This window comes from Oncorhynchus keta, unplaced genomic scaffold (assembly GCF_023373465.1).
Source record: "Oncorhynchus keta strain PuntledgeMale-10-30-2019 unplaced genomic scaffold, Oket_V2 Un_contig_17258_pilon_pilon, whole genome shotgun sequence".
Classification (NCBI taxonomy): Eukaryota; Metazoa; Chordata; class Actinopteri; order Salmoniformes; family Salmonidae; genus Oncorhynchus; species Oncorhynchus keta.
Genome location: NW_026280362.1, coordinates 45,607 through 67,500, shown reverse-complemented (window position 1 = coordinate 67,500; position 21,894 = coordinate 45,607). Strand labels below are relative to the sequence as shown.

The following is a 21,894-nucleotide window of genomic DNA, read 5'->3' as shown; positions in this document are numbered from 1 at the left end:
CTGAGACATGAATACAGGCCCTATTCTACCCCCATATTGTGACTCATGGCATTTCCTCTGAGACATGAATACAGGCCCTATTCTACCCCCATATTGTGACTCATGGCATTTCCTCTGAGACATGAATACAGGCCCTATTCTACCCCCATATTGTGACTCATGGCATTTCCTCTGAGACATGAATACAGGCCCTATTCTACCCCCATATTGTGACTCATGGCATTTCCTCTGAGACATGAATACAGGCCCATAGCAGAGTCGTCTCCAGTTGAGATGCAGTGAGACATTCGTTCACAGGTTGGGGAACACTGTTCAGTCAGCGGTGAGTCACATACTTACCCGGAAAGAGCTCACACACACACACACACACACACACACAATATTCTTCAACACACCTATTTTTCAGAGGCAATTGACGAGACTGTAACTGACTAAATAGACCCCCAAAAAACTAGAACTAAAAAGGAAAAATTACTTTTTAACTAAAACAAAGTAAATTATCTGACTAAAATTTGCTATTTGTGCAATCTGGTGTCAACAAATCATTGATGCTAACAAGGCTCACACACCATGGCTACCGATGATGTTACCTAATGCTACCGAGCTGGCTGCAACCTATCAGACCACTACTGGTGACGCTGCTTAATGCTAGCTAGCTGAAACCTATCAGACCACTACTGGTGACGCTGCTTAATGCTACCTAGCTGGCTACAACCTATCAGACCACTACTGATGATGCTACTTAATGCTACCTAGCTGGCTGCAACCTATCAGACCACTACTGATGATGCTACTTATTGCTACCGAGCTGGCTGCAACCTATCAGACCACTACTGGTGACGCTGCTTAATGCTACCTAGCTGGCTGCAACCTATCAGACCACTACTGGTGACGCTGCTTAATGCTACCTAGCTGGCTACAACCTATCAGACCACTACTGGTGACGCTGCTTAATGCTACCTAGCTGGCTACAACCTATCAGACCACTACTGGTGACGCTGCTTAATGCTACCTAGCTGGCTACAACCTATCAGACCACTACTGGTGACGCTGCTTAATGCTACCTAGCTGGCTGCAACCTATCAGACCACTACTGGTGATGCTACTTAATGCTAGCTCGCTGCAACCTATCAGACCACTACTGGTGACGCTGCTTAATGCTACCGAGCTGGCTGCAACCTATCAGACCACTACTGGTGACGCTGCTTAATGCTACCGAGCTGGCTGCAACCTATCAGACCACTACTGGTGACGCTGCTTAATGCTACCGAGCTGGCTGCAACCTATCAGACCACTACTGGTGATGCTACTTAATGCTAGCTCGCTGCAACCTATCAGACCACTACTGGTGACGCTGCTTAATGCTACCTAGCTGGCTGCAACCCATCAGACCACTACTGGTGATGCTACTTAATGCTAGCGGGCTGCAACCTATCAGACCACTACTGATGATGCTACTTAATGCTAGCGGGCTGCAACCTATCAGACCACTACTGATGATGCTGCTTAATGCTACCTAGCTGGCTGCAACCTATCAGACAACTACTGGTGATGCTACTTAATGCTAGCTAGCTCGCTGCAACCTATCAGACCACTACTGTGATGATGCTACTTAATGCTAGCTGGCTGCAACCTATCAGACCACTACTGATGATGCTGCTTAATGCTACCTAGCTGTCTGCAACCTATCAGACCACTACTGGTGACACTGCTTAATGCTACCTAGCTGGCTGCAACCTATCAGACCACTACTGGTGACGCTGCTTAATGCTACCTAGCTGGCTACAACCTATCAGACCACTACTGGTGATGCTGCTTAATGCTACCTAGCTGGCTGCAACCTATCAGACCACTAATGGTGATGCTACTTAATGCTAGCTAGCTGGCTGCAACCTATCAGACCACTACTGATGATGCTACTTAATGCTAGCTGGCTGCAACCTATCAGACCACTACTGGTGACGCTGCTTAATGCTACCTAGCTCGCTGCAACCTATCAGACCACTACTGGTGACGCTGCTTAATGCTACCTAGCTCGCTGCAACCTATCAGACCACTACTGGTGATGCTGCTTAATGCTAGCTAGCTGGCTGCAACCTATCAGACCACTACTGGTGATGCTACTTAATGCTAGCTAGCTGGCTGCAACCCATCAGACCACTACTGGTGACGCTACTTAATGCTAGCTAGCTGGCTGCAACCCATCAGACCACTACTGGTGACGCTACTTAATGCTAGCTAGCTGGCTGCAACCTATCAGACCACTACTGGTGACGCTGCTTAATGCTAGCTAGCTCGCTGCAACCTATCACACCACTACTGGTGATGCTACTTAATGCTAGCTCGCTGCAACCTATCAGACCACTACTGGTGATGCTACTTAATGCTAGCTGGCTGCAACCTATCAGACCACTACTGATGATGCTACTTAATGCTAGCTGGCTGCAACCTATCAGACCACTACTGATGATGCTACTTAATGCTAGCTGGCTGCAACCTATCGGACCACTACTAATGATGCTACTTAATGCTAGCTGGCTGCAACCTATCGGACCACTACTAATGATGCTACTTAATGCTAGCTGGCTGCAACCTATCGGACCACTACTGATGATGCTACTTAATGCTAGCGGGCTGCAACCTATCGGACCACTACTGATGATGCTACTTAATGCTAGCGGGCTGCAACCTATCAGACCACTACTGATGATGCTACTTAATGCTAGCTGGCTGCAACCTATCAGACCACTACTGATGATGCTACTTAATGCTAGCTGGCTGCAACCTATCGGACCACTACTGATGATGCTACTTAATGCTAGCGGGCTGCAACCTATCAGACCACTACTGATGATGCTACTTAATGCTAGCGGGCTGCAACCTATCGGACCACTACTGATGATGCTACTTAATGCTAGCGGGCTGCAACCTATCGGACCACTACTGATGATGCTACTTAATGCTAGCGGGCTGCAACCTATCAGACCACTACTGATGATGCTACTTAATGCTAGCTGGCTGCAACCTATCAGACCACTACTGATGATGCTACTTAATGCTAGCGGGCTGCAACCTATCAGACCACTACTGGTGATGCTACTCCTGCCACCTACCCTCCAGTACAGATACAGGAGGTGGCAGGTCTCCAGACTGTGACCATTTAGTGACATTTCAAAACCCTTTGACTTGGTTGTGAAAGTTGTATTTGGAAGCCACGGTGTGTGCCTGTGACCAGGGGAGAGCCACGGTGTGTGCCTTAATGCCTGCAACCAGGGGAGAGCCACGGTGTGTGCCTCGCCACCAGGGGAGAGCCACGGTGTGTGCCTACCAGGGGAGAGCCACGGTGTGTGCCTACCAGGGGAGAGCCACGGTGTGTGCCTCCCACCAGGGGAGAGCCACGGTGTGTGCCTCTGCCACCAGAGCCACGGTGTGCCTCGCCACCAGGGGAGAGCCACGGTGTGTGCCTCGCCACCAGGGGGAGAGCCACGGTGTGTGCCTCGCCACCAGGGGGAGCCACGGTGTGTGCCTCGCCACCAGGGGAGAGCCACGGTGTGATCGCCACCAGGGGAGAGCCACGGTGTGTGCCTCGCCACCAGGGGAGAGCTGTGTGCCTCGCCACCAGGGGAGAGCCACGGTGTGTGCCTCGCCACCAGGGGAGAGCCACGGTGTGTGCCTCCACCAGGGGAGAGCCACGGTGTGTGCCTCGCCACCAGGGGAGAGCTACGGTGTGTGCCTCGCCACCAGGGGAGAGCCACGGTGTGTGCCTCGCCACCAGGGGAGAGCCACGGTGTGTGCCTCGCCACCAGGGGAGAGCCACGGTGTGTGCCTCGCCACCAGGGGAGAGCCACGGTGTGTGCCTGCCACCAGGGGAGAGCCACGGTGTGTGCCTCGCCACCAGGGGAGAGCCACGGTGTGTGCCTCGCCACCAGGGGAGAGCCACGGTGTGTGCCTCGCCACCAGGGGAGAGCCTGTGTGCCTCGCCACCAGGGGAGAGCCACGGTGATGCCTCGCCACCAGGGGAGAGCCACGGTGTGTGCCTGCCACCAGGGGAGAGCCACGGTGTGTGCCTCGACCAGAGCCACGGTGTGTGCCTCGCCACCAGGGGAGAGCCACGGTGTGTGCCTGCCACCAGGGGGAGAGCCACGGTGTGTGCCTCGCCACCAGGGGAGAGCCACGGTGTGTGCCTCGCCACCAGGGGAGAGCCACGGTGTGTGCCTCGCCACCAGGGGGAGAGCCACGGTGTGTGCCTGCCACCAGGGGGAGAGCCACGGTGTGTGCCTGCCACCAGGGGAGAGCCACTGTGTGCCTCGCCACCAGGGGAGAGCCACGGTGTGTGCCTCGCCACCAGGGGGAGAGCCACGGTGTGTGCCTCGCCACCAGGGGAAGCTACAGACCAGGGGAGAGCCACGGTGTGTGCCTCGCCACCAGGGGAGAGCCACGGTGTGTGCCTCGCCACCAGGGGGAGAGCCACGGTGTGTGCCTCGCCACCAGGGGAGAGCCACGGTGTGTGCCTGTGTGCCTCGCCACCAGGGGGAGAGCCACGGTGTGTGCCTTGCCACCAGGGGAGAGCCACGGTGTGTGCCTCGCCACCAGGGGAGAGCCACGGTGTGTGCCTCGCCACCAGGGGAGAGCCACGGTGTGTGCCTCGCCACCAGGGGAGAGCCACGGTGTGTGCCTCGCCACCAGGGGAGAGCCACGGTGTGTGCCTTGCCACCAGGGGAGAGCCACGGTGTGTGCCCTATCAGGGGGAGAGCCACGGTGATGTGCCTCGCCACCAGGGGAGAGCCACGGTGTGTGCCTCGCCACCAGGGGAGAGCCACGGTGTGTGCCTCGCCACCAGGGGAGAGCCACGGTGTGTGCCTTGCCACCAGGGGAGAGCCACGGTGTGTGCCTCGCCACCAGGGGGAGAGCCACGGTGTGTGCCTCGCCACCAGGGGAGAGCCACGGTGTGTGCCTTGCCACCAGGGGAGAGCCACGGTGTGTGCCTCGCCACCAGGGGAGAGCCACGGTGTGTGCCTCACCAGGGGGAGAGCCACGGTGTGTGCCTTGTGTGCCTCACCAGGGGAGAGCCACGGTGTGTGCCTTGCCACCAGGGGAGAGCCACGGTGTGTGCCTCGCCACCAGGGGGAGAGCCACGGTGTGTGCCTCGCCACCAGGGGAGAGCCACGGTGTGTGCCTCGCCACCAGGGGAGAGCCACGGTGGTGCCTCGCCACCAGGGGAGAGCCACGGTGTGTGCCTTGCCACCAGGGGAGAGCCACGGTGTGTGCCTCGCCACCAGGGGAGAGCCACGGTGTGTGCCTCGCCACCAGGGGAGAGCCACGGTGTGTGCCTTGCCACCAGGGGAGAGCCACGGTGTGTGCCTCGCCACCAGGGGAGAGCCACGGTGTGTGCCTCGCCACCAGGGGAGAGCCACGGTGTGTGCCTTGCCACCAGGGGAGAGCCACGGTGTGTGCCTCGCCACCAGGGGAGAGCCACGGTGTGTGCCTTGCCACCAGGGGAGAGCCACGGTGTGTGCCTCGCCACCAGGGGAGAGCCACGGTGTGTGCCTCGCCACCAGGGGAGAGCCACGGTGTGTGCCTCGCCACCAGGGGAGAGCCACGGTGTGTGCCTCGCCACCAGGGGAGAGCCACGGTGTGCCTTGCCACCAGGGGAGAGCCACGGTGTGTGCCTTGCCACCAGGGGAGAGCCACGGTGTGTGCCTCGCCACCAGGGGAGAGCACGGTGTGTGCCTCGCCACCAGGGGAGAGCCACGGTGTGTGCCTCACCACCAGGGGGAGAGCCACGGTGTGTGCCTCGCCACCAGGGGAGAGCCACGGTGTGTGCCTCGCCACCAGGGGGAGAGCCACGGTGTGTGGCCTCGCCACCAGGGGAGAGCCACGGTGTGTGCCTCGCCACCAGGGGAGAGCCACGGTGTGTGCCTCGCCACCAGGGGAGAGCCACGGTGCCTCGCCACCAGGGGAGAGCCACGGTGTGTGTGCCTCGCCACCAGGGGAGAGCCACGGTGTGTGCCTTACCACCAGGGGGAGAGCCACGGTGTGTGTGCCTCGCCACCAGGGGAGAGCCACGGTGTGTGCCTCGCCACCAGGGGAGAGCCACGGTGTGTGCCTCGCCACCAGGGGAGAGCCACGGTGTGTGCCTTGCCACCAGGGGAGAGCCACGGTGTGTGCCTCGCCACCAGGGGAGAGCCACGGTGTGTGCCTCGCCACCAGGGGAGAGCCACGGTGTGTGCCTTACCACCAGGGGAGAGCCACGGTGTGTGCCTCGCCACCAGGGGGAGAGCCACGGTGTGTGCCTTGCCACCAGGGGGAGAGCCACCAGGGGGAGAGCCACGGTGTGTGCCTCGCCACCAGGGGAGAGCCACGGTGTGTGCCTTACCACCAGGGGAGAGCCACGGTGTGTGCCTTACCACCAGGGGAGAGCCACGGTGTGTGCCTTGCCACCAGGGGAGAGCCACGGTGTGTGCCTCGCCACCAGGGGAGAGCCACGGTGTGTGCCTCGCCACCAGGGGAGAGCCACGGTGTGTGCCTCGCCACCAGGGGAGAGCACGGTGTGTGCCTCGCCACCAGGGGAGAGCCACGGTGTGTGCCTTGCCACCAGGGGAGAGCCACGGTGTGTGCCTCGCCACCAGGGGAGAGCCACGGTGTGTGCCTTGCCACCAGGGGAGAGCCACGGTGTGTGCCTCGCCACCAGGGGAGAGCCACGGTGTGTGCCTCGCCACCAGGGGGAGAGCCACGGTGTGTGTGCCTCGCCACCAGGGGAGAGCCACGGTGTGTGCCTCGCCACCAGGGGGAGAGCCACGGTGTGTGCCTTGCCACCAGGGGAGAGCCACGGTGTGTGCCTCGCCACCAGGGGAGAGCCACGGTGTGTGCCTTGCCACCAGGGGGAGAGCCACGGTGTGTGCCTTGCCACCAGGGGGAGAGCCACGGTGTGTGCCTTGCCACCAGGGGGAGAGCCACGGTGTGTGCCTTGCCACCAGGGGAGAGCCACGGTGTGTGCCTTACCACCAGGGGGAGAGCCACGGTGTGTGCCTTGCCACCAGGGGGAGAGCCACGGTGTGTGCCTTGCCACCAGAGGGGGGGCATGGTGTGTGCCTTGCCACCAGAGGGGGGGCATGGTGTGTGCCTTGCCACCAGAGGGGGGGCATGGTGTGTGCCTTGCCACCAGAGGGGGGGCATGGTGTGTGCCTTGCCACCAGAGGGGGGGCATGGTGTGTGCCTTGCCACCAGAGGGGGGGCATGGTGTGTGCCTTGCCACCAGAGGGGGGCATGGTGTGTGCCTTGCCACCAGAGGGGGGGCATGGTGTGTGCCTTGCCACCAGGGGGGAATAGACTGAATCATGATGGTCTCGTCTACTGAGACGTTACAGAACAGAGAGAATAGGAGACAGTGTCCTCAGTAAGTCAGCTTCCATCTTTGACAGAAAGCTTTCAAAAGTCACAGCCGATGAGTGACACACACACACACACACACACACACACACACGATTGCTAACAGGAAACAGCTGGATCGCAGGCTGCAGACACACACACACCCACAGTCACACCCACAGGATGCAGGCAGGCAGGCAGCTGCCACTGAGCAGCCAGTTTTACAGGCAATAACACACTCAGCATCTGCACTAGTCCATTTCAACTCCTGCTTCAGACTAGCAGACACACAAATTAATAATGAGGGCGAAAGTTAGACACACAAATATCATAAACCCCCCCAAGACATGCTAACGACTCACCATTACAATAACCAGGGAGGTTAGCATTTTATATCATAAACCCCCCCAAGACATGCTAACGACTCACCATTACAATAACCAGGGAGGTTAGCATTTTATATCATAAACCGCCCCAAGACCGCCCCTCTCACCATGACAATAACCAGGGAGGTCTAGTAGACATGATGCAGCCCAGACTCCCAGGCTCGCAGTGAGTCAGTGGAGTAGACATGATACAGCCCAGACTCACAGGCTAGCAGTGAGTCAGTGGAGTAGACATGATGCAGCCCAGACTCCCAGGCTAGCAGTGAGTCAGTGGAGTAGACATGATGCAGCCCAGACTCCCAGGCTAGCAGTGAGTTAGTGGAGTAGACATGATGCAGCCCAGACTCCCAGGCTAGCACTGAGTTAGTGGAGTAGACATGATGCAGCCCAGACTCCCAGGCTAGCAGAGGAGTAGACATGATGCAGCCCAGACTCCCAGGCTAGCAGTGAGTCAGTGGAGTAGACATGATGCAGCCCAGACTCCCAGGCTAGCAGTGAGTTAGTGGAGGAGACATGATGCAGCCCAGACTCCCAGGCTAGCAGTGAGTTAGTGGAGGAGACATGATGCAGCCCAGACTCCCAGGCTAGCACTGAGTTAGTGGAGGAGACATGATGCAGCCCAGACTCCCAGGCTAGCACTGACTTAGCGGAGTAGACATGATGCAGCCCAGACTCCCAGGCTAGCAGTGAGTTAGTGGAGGAGACATGATGCAGCCCAGACTCCCAGGCTAGCACTGACTTAGCGGAGTAGACATGATGCAGCCCAGACTCCCAGGCTAGCAGTGAGTTAGTGGAGGAGACATGATGCAGTCCAGACTCCCAGGCTAGCACTGAGTTAGTGGAGGAGACATGATGCAGCCCAGACTCCCAGGCTAGCACTGACTTAGCGGAGTAGACATGATGCAGCCCAGACTCCCAGGCTAGCAGTGAGTTAGTGGAGGAGACATGATGCAGCCCAGACTCCCAGGCTAGCACTGAGTTAGCGGAGTAGACATGATGCAGCCCAGACTCCCAGGCTAGCACTGACTTAGCGGAGTAGACATGATGCAGCCCAGACTCCCAGGCTAGCAGAGGAGAAGACATGATGCAGCTCAGACTCCCAGGCTAGCAGTGAGTTAGTGGAGTAGACATGATGCAGCCCAGACTCCCAGGCTAGCAGTGAGTTAGTGGAGGAGACATGATGCAGCCCAGACTCCCAGGCTAGCACTGAGTTAGCGGAGTAGACATGATGCAGCCCAGACTCCCAGGCTAGCAGTGAGTTAGTGGAGGAGACATGATGCAGCCCAGACTCCCAGGCTAGCACTGAGTTAGCGGAGTAGACATGATGCAGCCCAGACTCCCAGGCTAGCAGTGAGTTAGTGGAGGAGACATGATGCAGCCCAGACTCCCAGGCTAGCACTGAGTTAGTGGAGTAGACATGATGCAGCCCAGACTCCCAGGCTAGCAGTGAGTTAGTGGAGGAGACATGATGCAGCCCAGACTCCCAGGCTAGCACTGACTTAGTGGAGTAGACATGATGCAGCCCAGACTCCCAGGCTAGCACTGAGTTAGCGGAGAAGACATGATGCAGTCCAGACTCCCAGGCTAGCAGTGAGTTAGTGGAGGAGACATGATGCAGCCCAGACTCCCAGGCTAGCACTGAGTTAGCGGAGTAGACATGATGCAGCCCAGACTCCCAGGCTAGCAGTGAGTTAGTGGAGGAGACATGATGCAGCCCAGACTCCCAGGCTAGCACTGAGTTAGCGGAGTAGACATGATGCAGCCCAGACTCCCAGGCTAGCAGAGGAGAAGACATGAGTTCCCAGGCTAGGTGAGTTAGACATGATGCAGCCCAGACTCCCAGGCTAGCAGTGAGTTAGCGGAGTAGACATGATGCAGCCCAGACTCCCAGGCTAGCAGTGAGTCAGTGGAGTAGACATGATGCAGCCCAGACTCCCAGACTAGCAGTGAGTCAGTTGAGTAGACATGATGCAGCCCAGACTCCCAGGCTAGCAGTGGAGCAGACAGGGTGGTTTATAATAGGAGAACCCCAGACCCACCCACCACCCTAGGCACAGAGACCCCTTACACACACACCTAGACTTCCCTCCCCCACACACCTCCCTAACCCCCCCCCCCCCTTACACACCCCACCTCCCCATCTCTTGATTTCAAATCTATGTATTATCCTGGACCACCATTCCTCCCTTCCTGCCCTCCTCAGAAAGCAGCACCCTCCACACACAGCCCAGAGGAATGTACCTGACAGTGTCTCTCTCACCATGAGGTCATATCTGTAAACAGGAGCTGTTGGAGCACGATATCATGACTCTGTGTGTGTGTGTGTATATATCTCACCTTGTCACCCTCTCCACAGGCATGGTCAGGATGGCTCCTCCCCCCTACGGCTCCTAGACACAGAGATACCATCATTACTACAGACCCTGGTTCAAATCCAGGCTGAATCACAACCGGCTGTGATTGGGAATCCCATAGGGCGGCGCACAATTGGCCCGGTGTCGTCCGGGTTAGGCCGTCAGAGTAAATAAGAATGTGTTATTAACGGACTTGCCTAGTTAAATAAAATAAAATATTAACAGTGGTAGACTGGCCCCTAGATACAGAGATACCATTATTAACAGTGGTAGACTGGCCCCTAGACACAGAGATACCATTATTAACAGTGGTAGACTGGCCCCTAGACACAGAGATACCATTATTAACAGTGGTAGACTGGCCCCTAGACACAGAGATACCATTATTAACAGTGGTAGACTGGCCCCTAGACACAGAGATACCATTATTAACAGTGGTAGACTGGCCCCTAGATACAGAGATACCATTATTAACAGTGGTAGACTGGCCCCTTAACACAGAGATACCATTATTAACAGTGGTAGACTGGCCCCTAGATACAGAGATACTATTATTAACAGTGGTAGACTGGCCCTATGGCCCCTAAACACAGAGATACCATTATTAACAGTGGTAGACTGGCCCCTAGATACAGAGATACCATTATTAACAGTGGTAGACTGGCCCCTAGACACAGAGATACCATTATTAACAGTGGTAGACTGGCCCCTAGACACAGAGATACCATTATTAACAGTGGTAGACTGGCCCCTAGACACAGAGATACCATTATTAACAGTGGTAGACTGGCCCCTAAACACAGAGATACCATTATTAACAGTGGTAGACTGGCCCCTAGATACAGAGATACCATTATTAACAGTGGTAGACTGGCCCCTAGATACAGAGATACCATTATTAACAGTGGTAGACTGCCCCTAGATACAGAGATACCATTATTAACAGTGGTAGACAGGCCCCTAGACACAGAGATACCATTATTAACAGTGGTAGACTGGCCCCTAAACACAGAGATACCATTATTAAGTGGTAGACTGGCCCCTAGGGCCCCTAAACACAGAGATACCATTATTAACAGTGGTAGACTGGCCCCTAGATACAGAGATACCATTATTAACAGTGGTAGACTGGCCCCTAGACACAGAGATACCATTATTAACAGTGGTAGACTGGCCCCTAGACACAGAGATACCATTATTAACAGTGGTAGACTGGCCCCTAAACACAGAGATACCATTATTAACAGTGGTAGACTGGCCCCTAGACACAGAGATACCATTATTAACAGTGGTAGACTGGCCCTATGGCCCCTAGACACAGAGATACCATTATTAACAGTGGTAGACTGGCCCCTAGACACAGAGATACCATTATTAACAGTGGTAGACTGGCCCCTAGACACAGAGATACCATTATTAACAGTGGTAGACTGGCCCCTAGACACAGAGATACCATTATTAACAGTGGTAGACTGGCCCCTAGATACAGAGATACCATTATTAACCATGGTAGACTGGCCCCTAAACACAGAGATACCATTATTAACAGTGGTAGACTTGCCCCTAGATACAGAGATACCATTATTAACAGTGGTAGACTGGCCCCTAGATACAGAGATACCATTATTAACAGTGGTAGACTGCCCCTAGATACAGAGATACCATTATTAACAGTGGTAGACAGGCCCCTAGACACAGAGATACCATTATTAACAGTGGTAGACTGGCCCCTAAACACAGAGATACCATTATTAAGTGGTAGACTGGCCCCTATGGCCCCTAAACACAGAGATACCATTATTAACAGTGGTAGACTGGCCCCTAGACACAGAGATACCATTATTAACAGTGGTAGACTGGCCCCTAGACACAGAGATACCATTATTAACAGTGGTAGACTGGCCCCTAGACACAGAGATACCATTATTAACAGTGGTAGACTGGCCCCTAAACACAGAGATACCATTATTAACAGTGGTAGACTGGCCCCTAGACACAGAGATACCATTATTAACAGTGGTAGACTGGCCCTATGGCCCCTAGACACAGAGATACCATTATTAACCGTGGTAGACTGGCCCCTAGAAACAGAGATACCATTATTAACAGTGGTAGACTGGCCCCTAGACACAGAGATACCATTATTAACAGTGGTAGACTGGCCCCTAGACACAGAGATACCATTATTAACAGTGGTAGACTGGCCCCTAGATACAGAGATACCATTATTAACCATGGTAGACTGGCCCCTAAACACAGAGATACCATTATTAACAGTGGTAGACTGGCCCCTAGACACAGAGATACCATTATTAACAGTGGTAGACTGGCCCCTAGATACAGAGATACCATTATTAACCATGGTAGACTGGCCCCTAAACACAGAGATACCATTATTAACAGTGGTAGACAGGCCCTATGGCCCCTAGATACAGAGATACCATTATTAACAGTGGTAGACTGGCCCTATGGCCCCTAGATACAGAGATACCATTATTAACAGTGGTAGACTGGCCCCTAGATACAGAGATACCATTATTAACAGTGGTAGACTGGCCCCTAGATACAGAGATACCATTATTAACAGTGGTAGACTGGCCCCTAGACACAGAGATACCATTATTAACAGTGGTAGACTGGCCCCTAGACACAGAGATACCATTATTAACAGTGGTAGACTGGCCCCTAAACACAGAGATACCATTATTAACAGTGGTAGACTGGCCCTATGGCCCCTAGACACAGAGATACCATTATTAACAGTGGTAGACTGGCCCCTAGATACAGAGATACCATTATTAACCATGGTAGACTGGCCCCTAAACACAGAGATACCATTATTAACAGTGGTAGACTGGCCCCTAGATACAGAGATAACATTATTAACCATGGTAGACTGGCCCCTAAACACAGAGATACCATTATTAACAGTGGTAGACTGGCCCCTAGATACAGAGATACCATTATTAACAGTGGTAGACTGGCCCCTAGATACAGAGATACCATTATTAACAGTGGTAGACTGGCCCCTAGATACAGAGATACCATTATTAACAGTGGTAGACTGGCCCCTAGACACAGAGATACCATTATTAACAGTGGTAGACTGGCCCCTAGACACAGAGATACCATTACTAACAGTGGGAGACTGGCCCCTAGACACAGAGATACCATTATTAACAGTGGTAGACTGCCCCTAGATACAGAGATACCATTATTGATATATGATACTACGGCTATATAGACTAGATGATACTACGGCTATATATAGACTAGATGATACTACGGCTATATATAGACTAGATGATACTACGGCTATATATAGACTAGATGATACTACGGCTATATATAGACTAGATGATACTACGGCTATATATAGACTAGATGATACTACGGCTATATAGACTAGATGATACTACGGCTATATAGACTAGATGATACTACGGCTATATAGACTAGATGATACTACGGCTATATATAGACTAGATGATACTACGGCTATATAGACTAGATGATACTACGGCTATATATAGACTAGATGATACTACGGCTATATAGACTAGATGATACTACGGCTATATATAGACTAGATGATACTACGGCTATATATAGACTAGATGATACTACGGCTATATATAGACTAGATGATACTACGGCTATATAGACTAGATGATACTACGGCTATATAGACTAGATGATACTACGGCTATATAGACTAGATGATACTACGGCTATATAGACTAGATGATACTACGGCTATATAGACTAGATGATACTACGGCTATATAGACTAGATGATACTACGGCTATATAGACTAGATGATACTAAGGCTATATAGACTAGATGATACTACGGCTATATAGACTAGATGATACTACGGCTATATAGACTAGATGATACTACGGCTATATAGACTAGATGATACTAAGGCTATATATAGACTAGATGATACTAAGGCTATATAGACTAGATGATACTAAGGCTATATAGACTAGATGATACTACGGCTATATAGACTAGATGATACTAAGGCTATATATATATATATATATAGACTAGATGATACTAAGGCTATATATATATATATAGACTAGATGATACTAAGGCTATATATATATATAGACTAGATGATACTAAGGCTATATATATATATAGACTAGATGATACTAAGGCTATATATATATATATAGGCTATATATACTAGATGATACTAAGGCTATATATATATATATATATATAGACTAGATGATACTAAGGCTATATATATATATAGACTAGATGATACTAAGGCTATATATATACTATATATATATAGACTAGATGATACTAAGGCTATATATAGACTAGATGATACTAAGGCTATATAGACTAGATGATACTAAGGCTATATATATATATAGACTAGATGATACTAAGGCTATATAGACTAGATGATACTAAGGCTATATAGACTAGATGATACTAAGGCTATATATATATATAGACTAGATGATACTAAGGCTATATATATATATAGACTAGATGATACTAAGGCTATATAGACTAGATGATACTAAGGCTATATAGACTAGATGATACTAAGGCTATATATATATATAGACTAGATGATACTAAGGCTATATATATATAGACTAGATGATACTAAGGCTATATATAGACTAGATGATACTAAGGCTATATATATATACTATGACTAGATGATACTAAGACTAGATATACTAAGGCTATATATATATAGACTAGATGATACTAAGGCTATATATATATATAGACTAGATGATACTAAGGCTAGATGATATAGACTAGATGATATAAGGCTATATATATATAGACTAGATGATACTAAGGCTATATATATATATAGATGATATATATAGACTAGATGATACTAAGGCTATGATACTACTATATATATATATATAGACTAGATGATACTAAGGCTATATAGACTAGATGATACTAAGGCTATATATATATATATAGACTAGATGATACTAAGGCTATATATAGACTAGATGATACTAAGGCTATATATATATATAGACTAGATGATACTAAGGCTATATATATATATATAGACTAGATGATACTAAGGCTATATAGACTAGATGATACTAGACTAGATGATACTAGATGATACTAAGGCTATATAGACTAGATGATACTAAGGCTATATATATATATAGACTAGATGATACTAAGGCTATATATATATATATATATATATGACTAGATGATACTACTATATAGACTAGATGATACTATATATATATATAGACTAGATGATACTAAGGCTATATATATGATACTAAGGCTACTAGATGATACTAAGGCTATATATATATATAGACTAGATGATACTAAGGCTATATAGACTAGATGATACTAAGGCTATATATATAGACTAGATGATACTAAGGCTATATATATATATAGACTAGATGATACTAAGGCTATATATATATATAGACTAGATGATACTAAGGCTATAGACTATATATATATATATAGACTAGATGATACTAAGGCTATATATATATATAGACTAGATGATACTAAGGCTATATATATAGATGATACTAGATGATATATATAGACTAGATGATACTAAGGCTATATATATATATAGACTAGATGATACTAAGGCTATATATATATATATATATATAGACTAGATGATACTAAGGCTATATATATATATATAGACTAGATGATACTAAGGCTATATAGACTAGATGATACTAAGGCTATATATATATATATAGACTAGATGATACTAAGGCTATATAGACTAGATGATACTAAGGCTATATATATATAGACTAGATGATACTAAGGCTATATATATATATAGACTAGATGATACTAAGGCTATATAGACTAGATGATACTAAGGCTATATAGACTAGATGATACTAAGGCTATATATATATATAGACTAGATGATACTAAGGCTATATATATATATATAGACTAGATGATACTAAGGCTATATAGACTAGATGATACTAAGGCTATATATATATAGACTAGATGATACTAAGGCTATATATATATATATAGACTAGATGATACTAAGGCTATATATATATATATATAGACTAGATGATACTAAGGCTATATATATATATATAGACTAGATGATACTACGGCTATATAGACTAGATGATACTACGGCTATATAGACTAGATGATACTAAGGCTATATATATATATATAGACTAGATGATACTAAGGCTATATATATATATAGACTAGATGATACTAAGGCTATATATATATATATAGACTAGATGATACTAAGGCTATATATATATATAGACTAGATGATACTAAGGCTATATATATATAGACTAGATGATACTAAGGCTATATATATATATATAGACTAGATGATACTAAGGCTATATATATATATAGACTAGATGATACTAAGGCTATATATATATATAGACTAGATGATACTAAGGCTATATATATATATAGACTAGATGATACTAAGGCTATATATATATATAGACTAGATGATACTAAGGCTATATATATATATAGACTAGATGATACTAAGGCTATATATATATAGACTAGATGATACTAAGGCTATATAGACTAGATGATACTAAGGCTATATATATATATATAGACTAGATGATACTAAGGCTATATATATATAGACTAGATGATACTAAGGCTATATATATATATAGACTAGATGATACTAAGGCTATATATATATATAGACTAGATGATACTAAGGCTATATATATATATAGACTAGATGATACTACGGCTATATATAGACTAGATGATACTACGGCTATATATATATATAGACTAGATGATACTACGGCTATATATAGACTAGATGATACTACGGCTATATATATATATAGACTAGATGATTAAAGTCTTAGAGATTTAACCCCTATTGTTGTTTTGATTATCAAACATCTGGACCTCAACATACAAACATGTTTGTGCGAGTTAGCATCGTGTGATGATACTGTGTGCTGTGTGTGTGTGTAGACTGTGATACTGTGGCTGTGTGTGTGTGTGTGTGATCAGAGAGACTAGGATGATAACACACCTATATATCAGTAGCAGATATAGCACACACTATATACACACACATGACACAGGATTAAAGCAGCAGTTTTCAGATGACATCACTATTACTCCGGCACGTATACCACCAGACTGTTACTCCGGCTCCTCACCACTAGACTGTTACTCAGGCTCCTCACCACCAGACTGATGATACTAAGGCCTCACCACCAGATGTTACTGGTTGCCATGGGCGACTAGATGTCCTACTCCCTCCTCTCTACATTTTCCTCCTCTGTCTATAGACTAGATGATACTAAGGCTATATTCTAGACTAGATGATACTGGCTATATAGACTAGATGATGCCACTATCTCCTCCCTCCTGCTATAGAGACTAGATGATACTCAACCATTTTGATAGACTAGATGATACTCGGCTATAGGCAATGTGACAGATGATACTGGGCTCACACTGCCTAGATGCTACTGACCTATTGTCTATAGATCTAGATGATACTAAGGTCTTGTGATAGACTAGATGATACTAAGGCTATATAGACTAGATGATACTACGGCTATCATAGACTAGATGATACTACGGCTTCTCCCTAGACTAGATGATACTAACTATATAGACTAGATGATACTAAGGCTATAAGAGACGAGAGATGATACTAAGGCTATATAGACTAGATGATACATCCGATGTCAACAACTAGACTAGATGATACTAAGGCTATATAGACTAGATGATACTAAGGCTATATAGACTAGAATGACCTATCTGATCCAGGATATAAGGCTATATAGACTAGATTCATACTGAGAGGCTATATCTAGATATCCATGGGTGAGACTAGATGATACTAAGGCTATATATATATATAGACTCAGATGATACTAAGGCTATATATATATATGAGACCATAGATGATACTAAGGCTATATATATATATAGACTAGATGATACTAAGGCTATATAGGGGATATATAGGTGGCTAGATGATACTAAGGCTATATATGGTGTATAGACTAGATGATACTAAGGCTATATATATATATAGACTAGATGATACTAAGGCTATATCATATATATGGACTAGATGATACTAAGGCAGACGACTAGATGATAAATAGGTATCTTCTCCTTTATATATATAGACTAGATGATACTAAGGCTATATATATATGCATATATATAGACTAGATGATACTAAGGCTATGATATATGATATAGACACTAGATGATACTAAGGCTGCCCGTATGATCTAGACTAGATGATACTAAGGCTATATATATATATAGACTAGATGATACTACACCTGATATCAGACTAGATGATCTAAGGCGGTATGCATCAGGTATAGCTGGTAGACTAGATGATACTACTGCCTCACATAGACTAGGATGATACTAAGGCAGGCATATATATATATATTAGACTAGATGATTGGCTGGGCTCCCCATATTTTTGTCCATTAAATATATAGACTAGATGATACTAAGGCTATGTATATTCTCCTCCAGACCCTCCATACTCCGGCTATATCCACTGGCTTCCAGTTACTAGATCCGATACTAAGGCCATGGTATCCTCCATATAGACCAGATGATACTAAGGCTATATATATATATAGACCTGATACTAGGCTCTATCATATATATAGACTAGATGATACCTCTGGCCTATATCGCCTCCCTACCATGAGACTAGATGATACTCCCCTATATAGACTAGATGATACTCTGGCTATATATATAAGACTAGATGATACCAGGACAGCTATATCATATACCCCCTAGATGATACCATGAAGGCTATATCTTCATATAGACCTAGATGATTAAAGTCTTAGAGATTTAACCCCTATTGTTGTTTTGATTATCAAACATCTGGTTGTCATCAACATACAAACATGTTTGTCGCTCTGGATAAGAGCGTCTGTTGTTAAATGTAATGTAATGTAAATGGTTGCCATGGGCGTGATGTGTCAGGGTTGCCATGGGCGGGGATGTGTGGGTTGCCATGGGTGGTGTGTGGTGTTGCCATGGGCGAGGATGAGAAAGGGTTGCCATGGCGAGATGTGTCAGGGATTGCCATGGGCGAGGATGTGTCAGGGTTGCCATGGGCGAGGATGTGTCAGGGTTGCCAGGGCGAGATTTCAGGGTGACATCAGGATTACTCCGGTCCATCAGACCAGGGGTGCCAGACTGTTACAGGGTTGCCACCACCAGATGTGTCAGGGTTGCCATGGGCGAGGATGTGTCAGGGTTGCCATGGGCGAGGATGTGTCAGGGTTGCCATGGGCGAGGATGTGTCAGGGTTGCCATGGGCGAGGATGTGTCAGGGTTGCCATGGGCGAGGATGTGTCAGGGGAGGATGTGCAGGGTTGCCATGGGCGAGGAGGGTTGCCATGTGTCAGGGTTGCCATGGGCGAGGATGTGTCAGGGTTGCCATGGGCGAGGATGTGTCAGGGTTGCCATGGGCGAGGATGTGTCAGGGTTGCCATGGGCGAGGATGTGTCAGGGTTGCCATGGGCGAGGATGTGTCAGGGTTGCCATGGGCGAGGATGTGTCAGGGTTGCCATGGGCGAGGATGTGTCAGGGTTGCCATGGGTGAGGATGTGTCAGGGTTGCCATGGGTGAGGATGTGTCAGGGTTGCCATGGGTGAGGATGTGTCAGGGTTGCCATGGGCGAGGATGTGTCAGGGTTGCCATGGGTGAGGATGTGTCAGGGTTGCCATGGGTGAGGATGTGTCAGGGTTGCCATGGGTGAGGATGTGTCAGGGTTGCCATGGGTGAGGATGTGTCAGGGTTGCCATGGGTGAGGATGTGTCAGGGTTGCCATGGGTGAGGATGTGTCAGGGTTGCCATGGGCGAGGATGTGTCAGGGTTGCCATGGGCGAGGATGTGTCAGGGTTGCCATGGGTGAGGATGTGTCAGGGTTGCCATGGGTGAGGATGTGTCAGGGTTGCCATGGGTGAGGATGTGTCAGGGTTGCCATGGGTGAGGATGTGTCAGGGTTGCCATGGGTGAGGATGTGTCAGGGTTGCCATGGGTGAGGATGTGTCAGGGTTGCCATGGGTGAGGATGTGTCAGGGTTGCCATGGGTGAGGGGATGTGTCAGGGGGATGTGTCAGGGGGGGATGTGTCAGGGGGGGATGTGTCAGGGGGGGATGTGTCAGGGGGGGATGTGTCAGGGTTGCCATGGGTGAGGGGAGATGTGTCAGGGTTGCCATGGGTGAGGGGGGATGTGTCAGGGTTGCCATGGGTGAGGGGGGATGTGTCAGGGGGGATGTGTCAGGGTTGCCATGGGTGAGGGGAGATGTGTCAGGGTTGCCATGGGTGAGGGGGATGTGTCAGGGTTGCCATGGGTGAGGGGGATGTGTCAGGGTTGCCATGGGTGAGGGGGGATGTGTCAGGGGGGATGTGTCAGGGTTGCCATGGGTGAGGGGAGATGTGTCAGGGTTGCCATGGGTGAGGGTTGCCATGGGTGAGGGGAGATGTGTCAGGGTTGCCATGGTTGAGGGAGGATGTGTCAGGGGGGATGTGTCAGGGTTGCCATGGGGATGTGGAAAATAAATAGAGAAGAGGAGAGAGAGGCATGGGTAAGATATGTGGAGGGGAGAAGAGGAGACTGGGGGATGGTGGGACAGAGAGAGGGAGGTGAAGATCCAAGAGAAAGAGTATGGAGAGAGATAGATTGTGGCTTCTCTCGACTGCTATTGATTTTCTGTAAGCTTCAGAGTGCATCAGCTGTAAGGGGGATGGTGGGAAAGAGAGAGAGGATGGTGGGATAGACAGAGAGCGCGAGAGAGACAGGGGATGGTGGGACAGAGAGAGAGCAAGGGAGGGAGGGATCAGCTTCAGAGTGCATCAGCTATTTCTATCCATTTCCTCCATTATTTTTGTCACCATTTCTCCCTCCAACACATTACACCCTCTCTCTACGCATCACCAGCCCCCCCACATCTCTTCATGTCACCCCCCTCTTCTTCATGTCACCCCCCACATCTCTTCACATCTCTTCTTCATGTCACCCCCCCCCCAGATCTCTCATCCTCTCTTCTTCATGTCATCCCCCCCATCTCTCTCTCATCCTCTCCATCCCCCCTCTCTCTCATCCTCTCCACCCCCATGTCTCTCATCCTCTCTTCATCCCCCCCTCTCATCTACCCCCCTCCTCCTCTCCATCCCCCCTCATTAACACATCCATCTCTCTCCTCTCTCATCCTCTCCATCCCCCCTCTCTCATCCTCTCCATCCCCCCTCTCTCATCCTCATCCCCCTCTCCATCCCCCCATCCCCCCCCTCTCTCATCCTCTCCATCCCCCCTCCTCATCTCTCATCCCCCCCTCTCTCATCCTCTCCCCCCCCCCTCTCTCATCCTCTCCATCCCCCTGGTCTCATCTCTCCATCCCTCCATCCTCTCCATCCCCCTCTCTCATCCTCTCCCCCCTCCTCCCTCATCCCTCCCACATCCCCCTTTCTAGCTCTCCTCTCCATCTCTCTCTTATCAGTAGCTGGTGAGATTGTTTCTTACTAACTTTTCACAACTAAAAACAAGAGAGAAATTGAGAGGCGAGAGAGGGGGGCGAGAAGAGAGAGGCAGAGAGGTCAGGCAGAGAGGCGAGAGGCAGGCGAGAGGCAGAGAGAGGCATAGGCGAGAGGAGGCAGAGGGAGAGAGAGAGAGAGGCGAGAGGCAGAGAGAGCGAGAGGCGGGGGAGAGAGAGGCGAG

General features: G+C 49.1%; 1 protein-coding gene across 1 annotated transcript in view; it reads right to left on the bottom strand.

The window, feature by feature from the left end:
- The window catches only part of LOC118383100 (E3 ubiquitin-protein ligase RNF38-like), a 63,484-nt gene that overhangs the window by 23,402 nt on the left and 18,188 nt on the right, over positions 1-21,894 (bottom strand). The window contains exon 3 of the mRNA XM_052503366.1: positions 10,092-10,144. Coding sequence (XP_052359326.1) covers positions 10,092-10,144 — 53 coding nt within the window. The remainder of the gene's footprint in view (positions 1-10,091; positions 10,145-21,894) is intronic.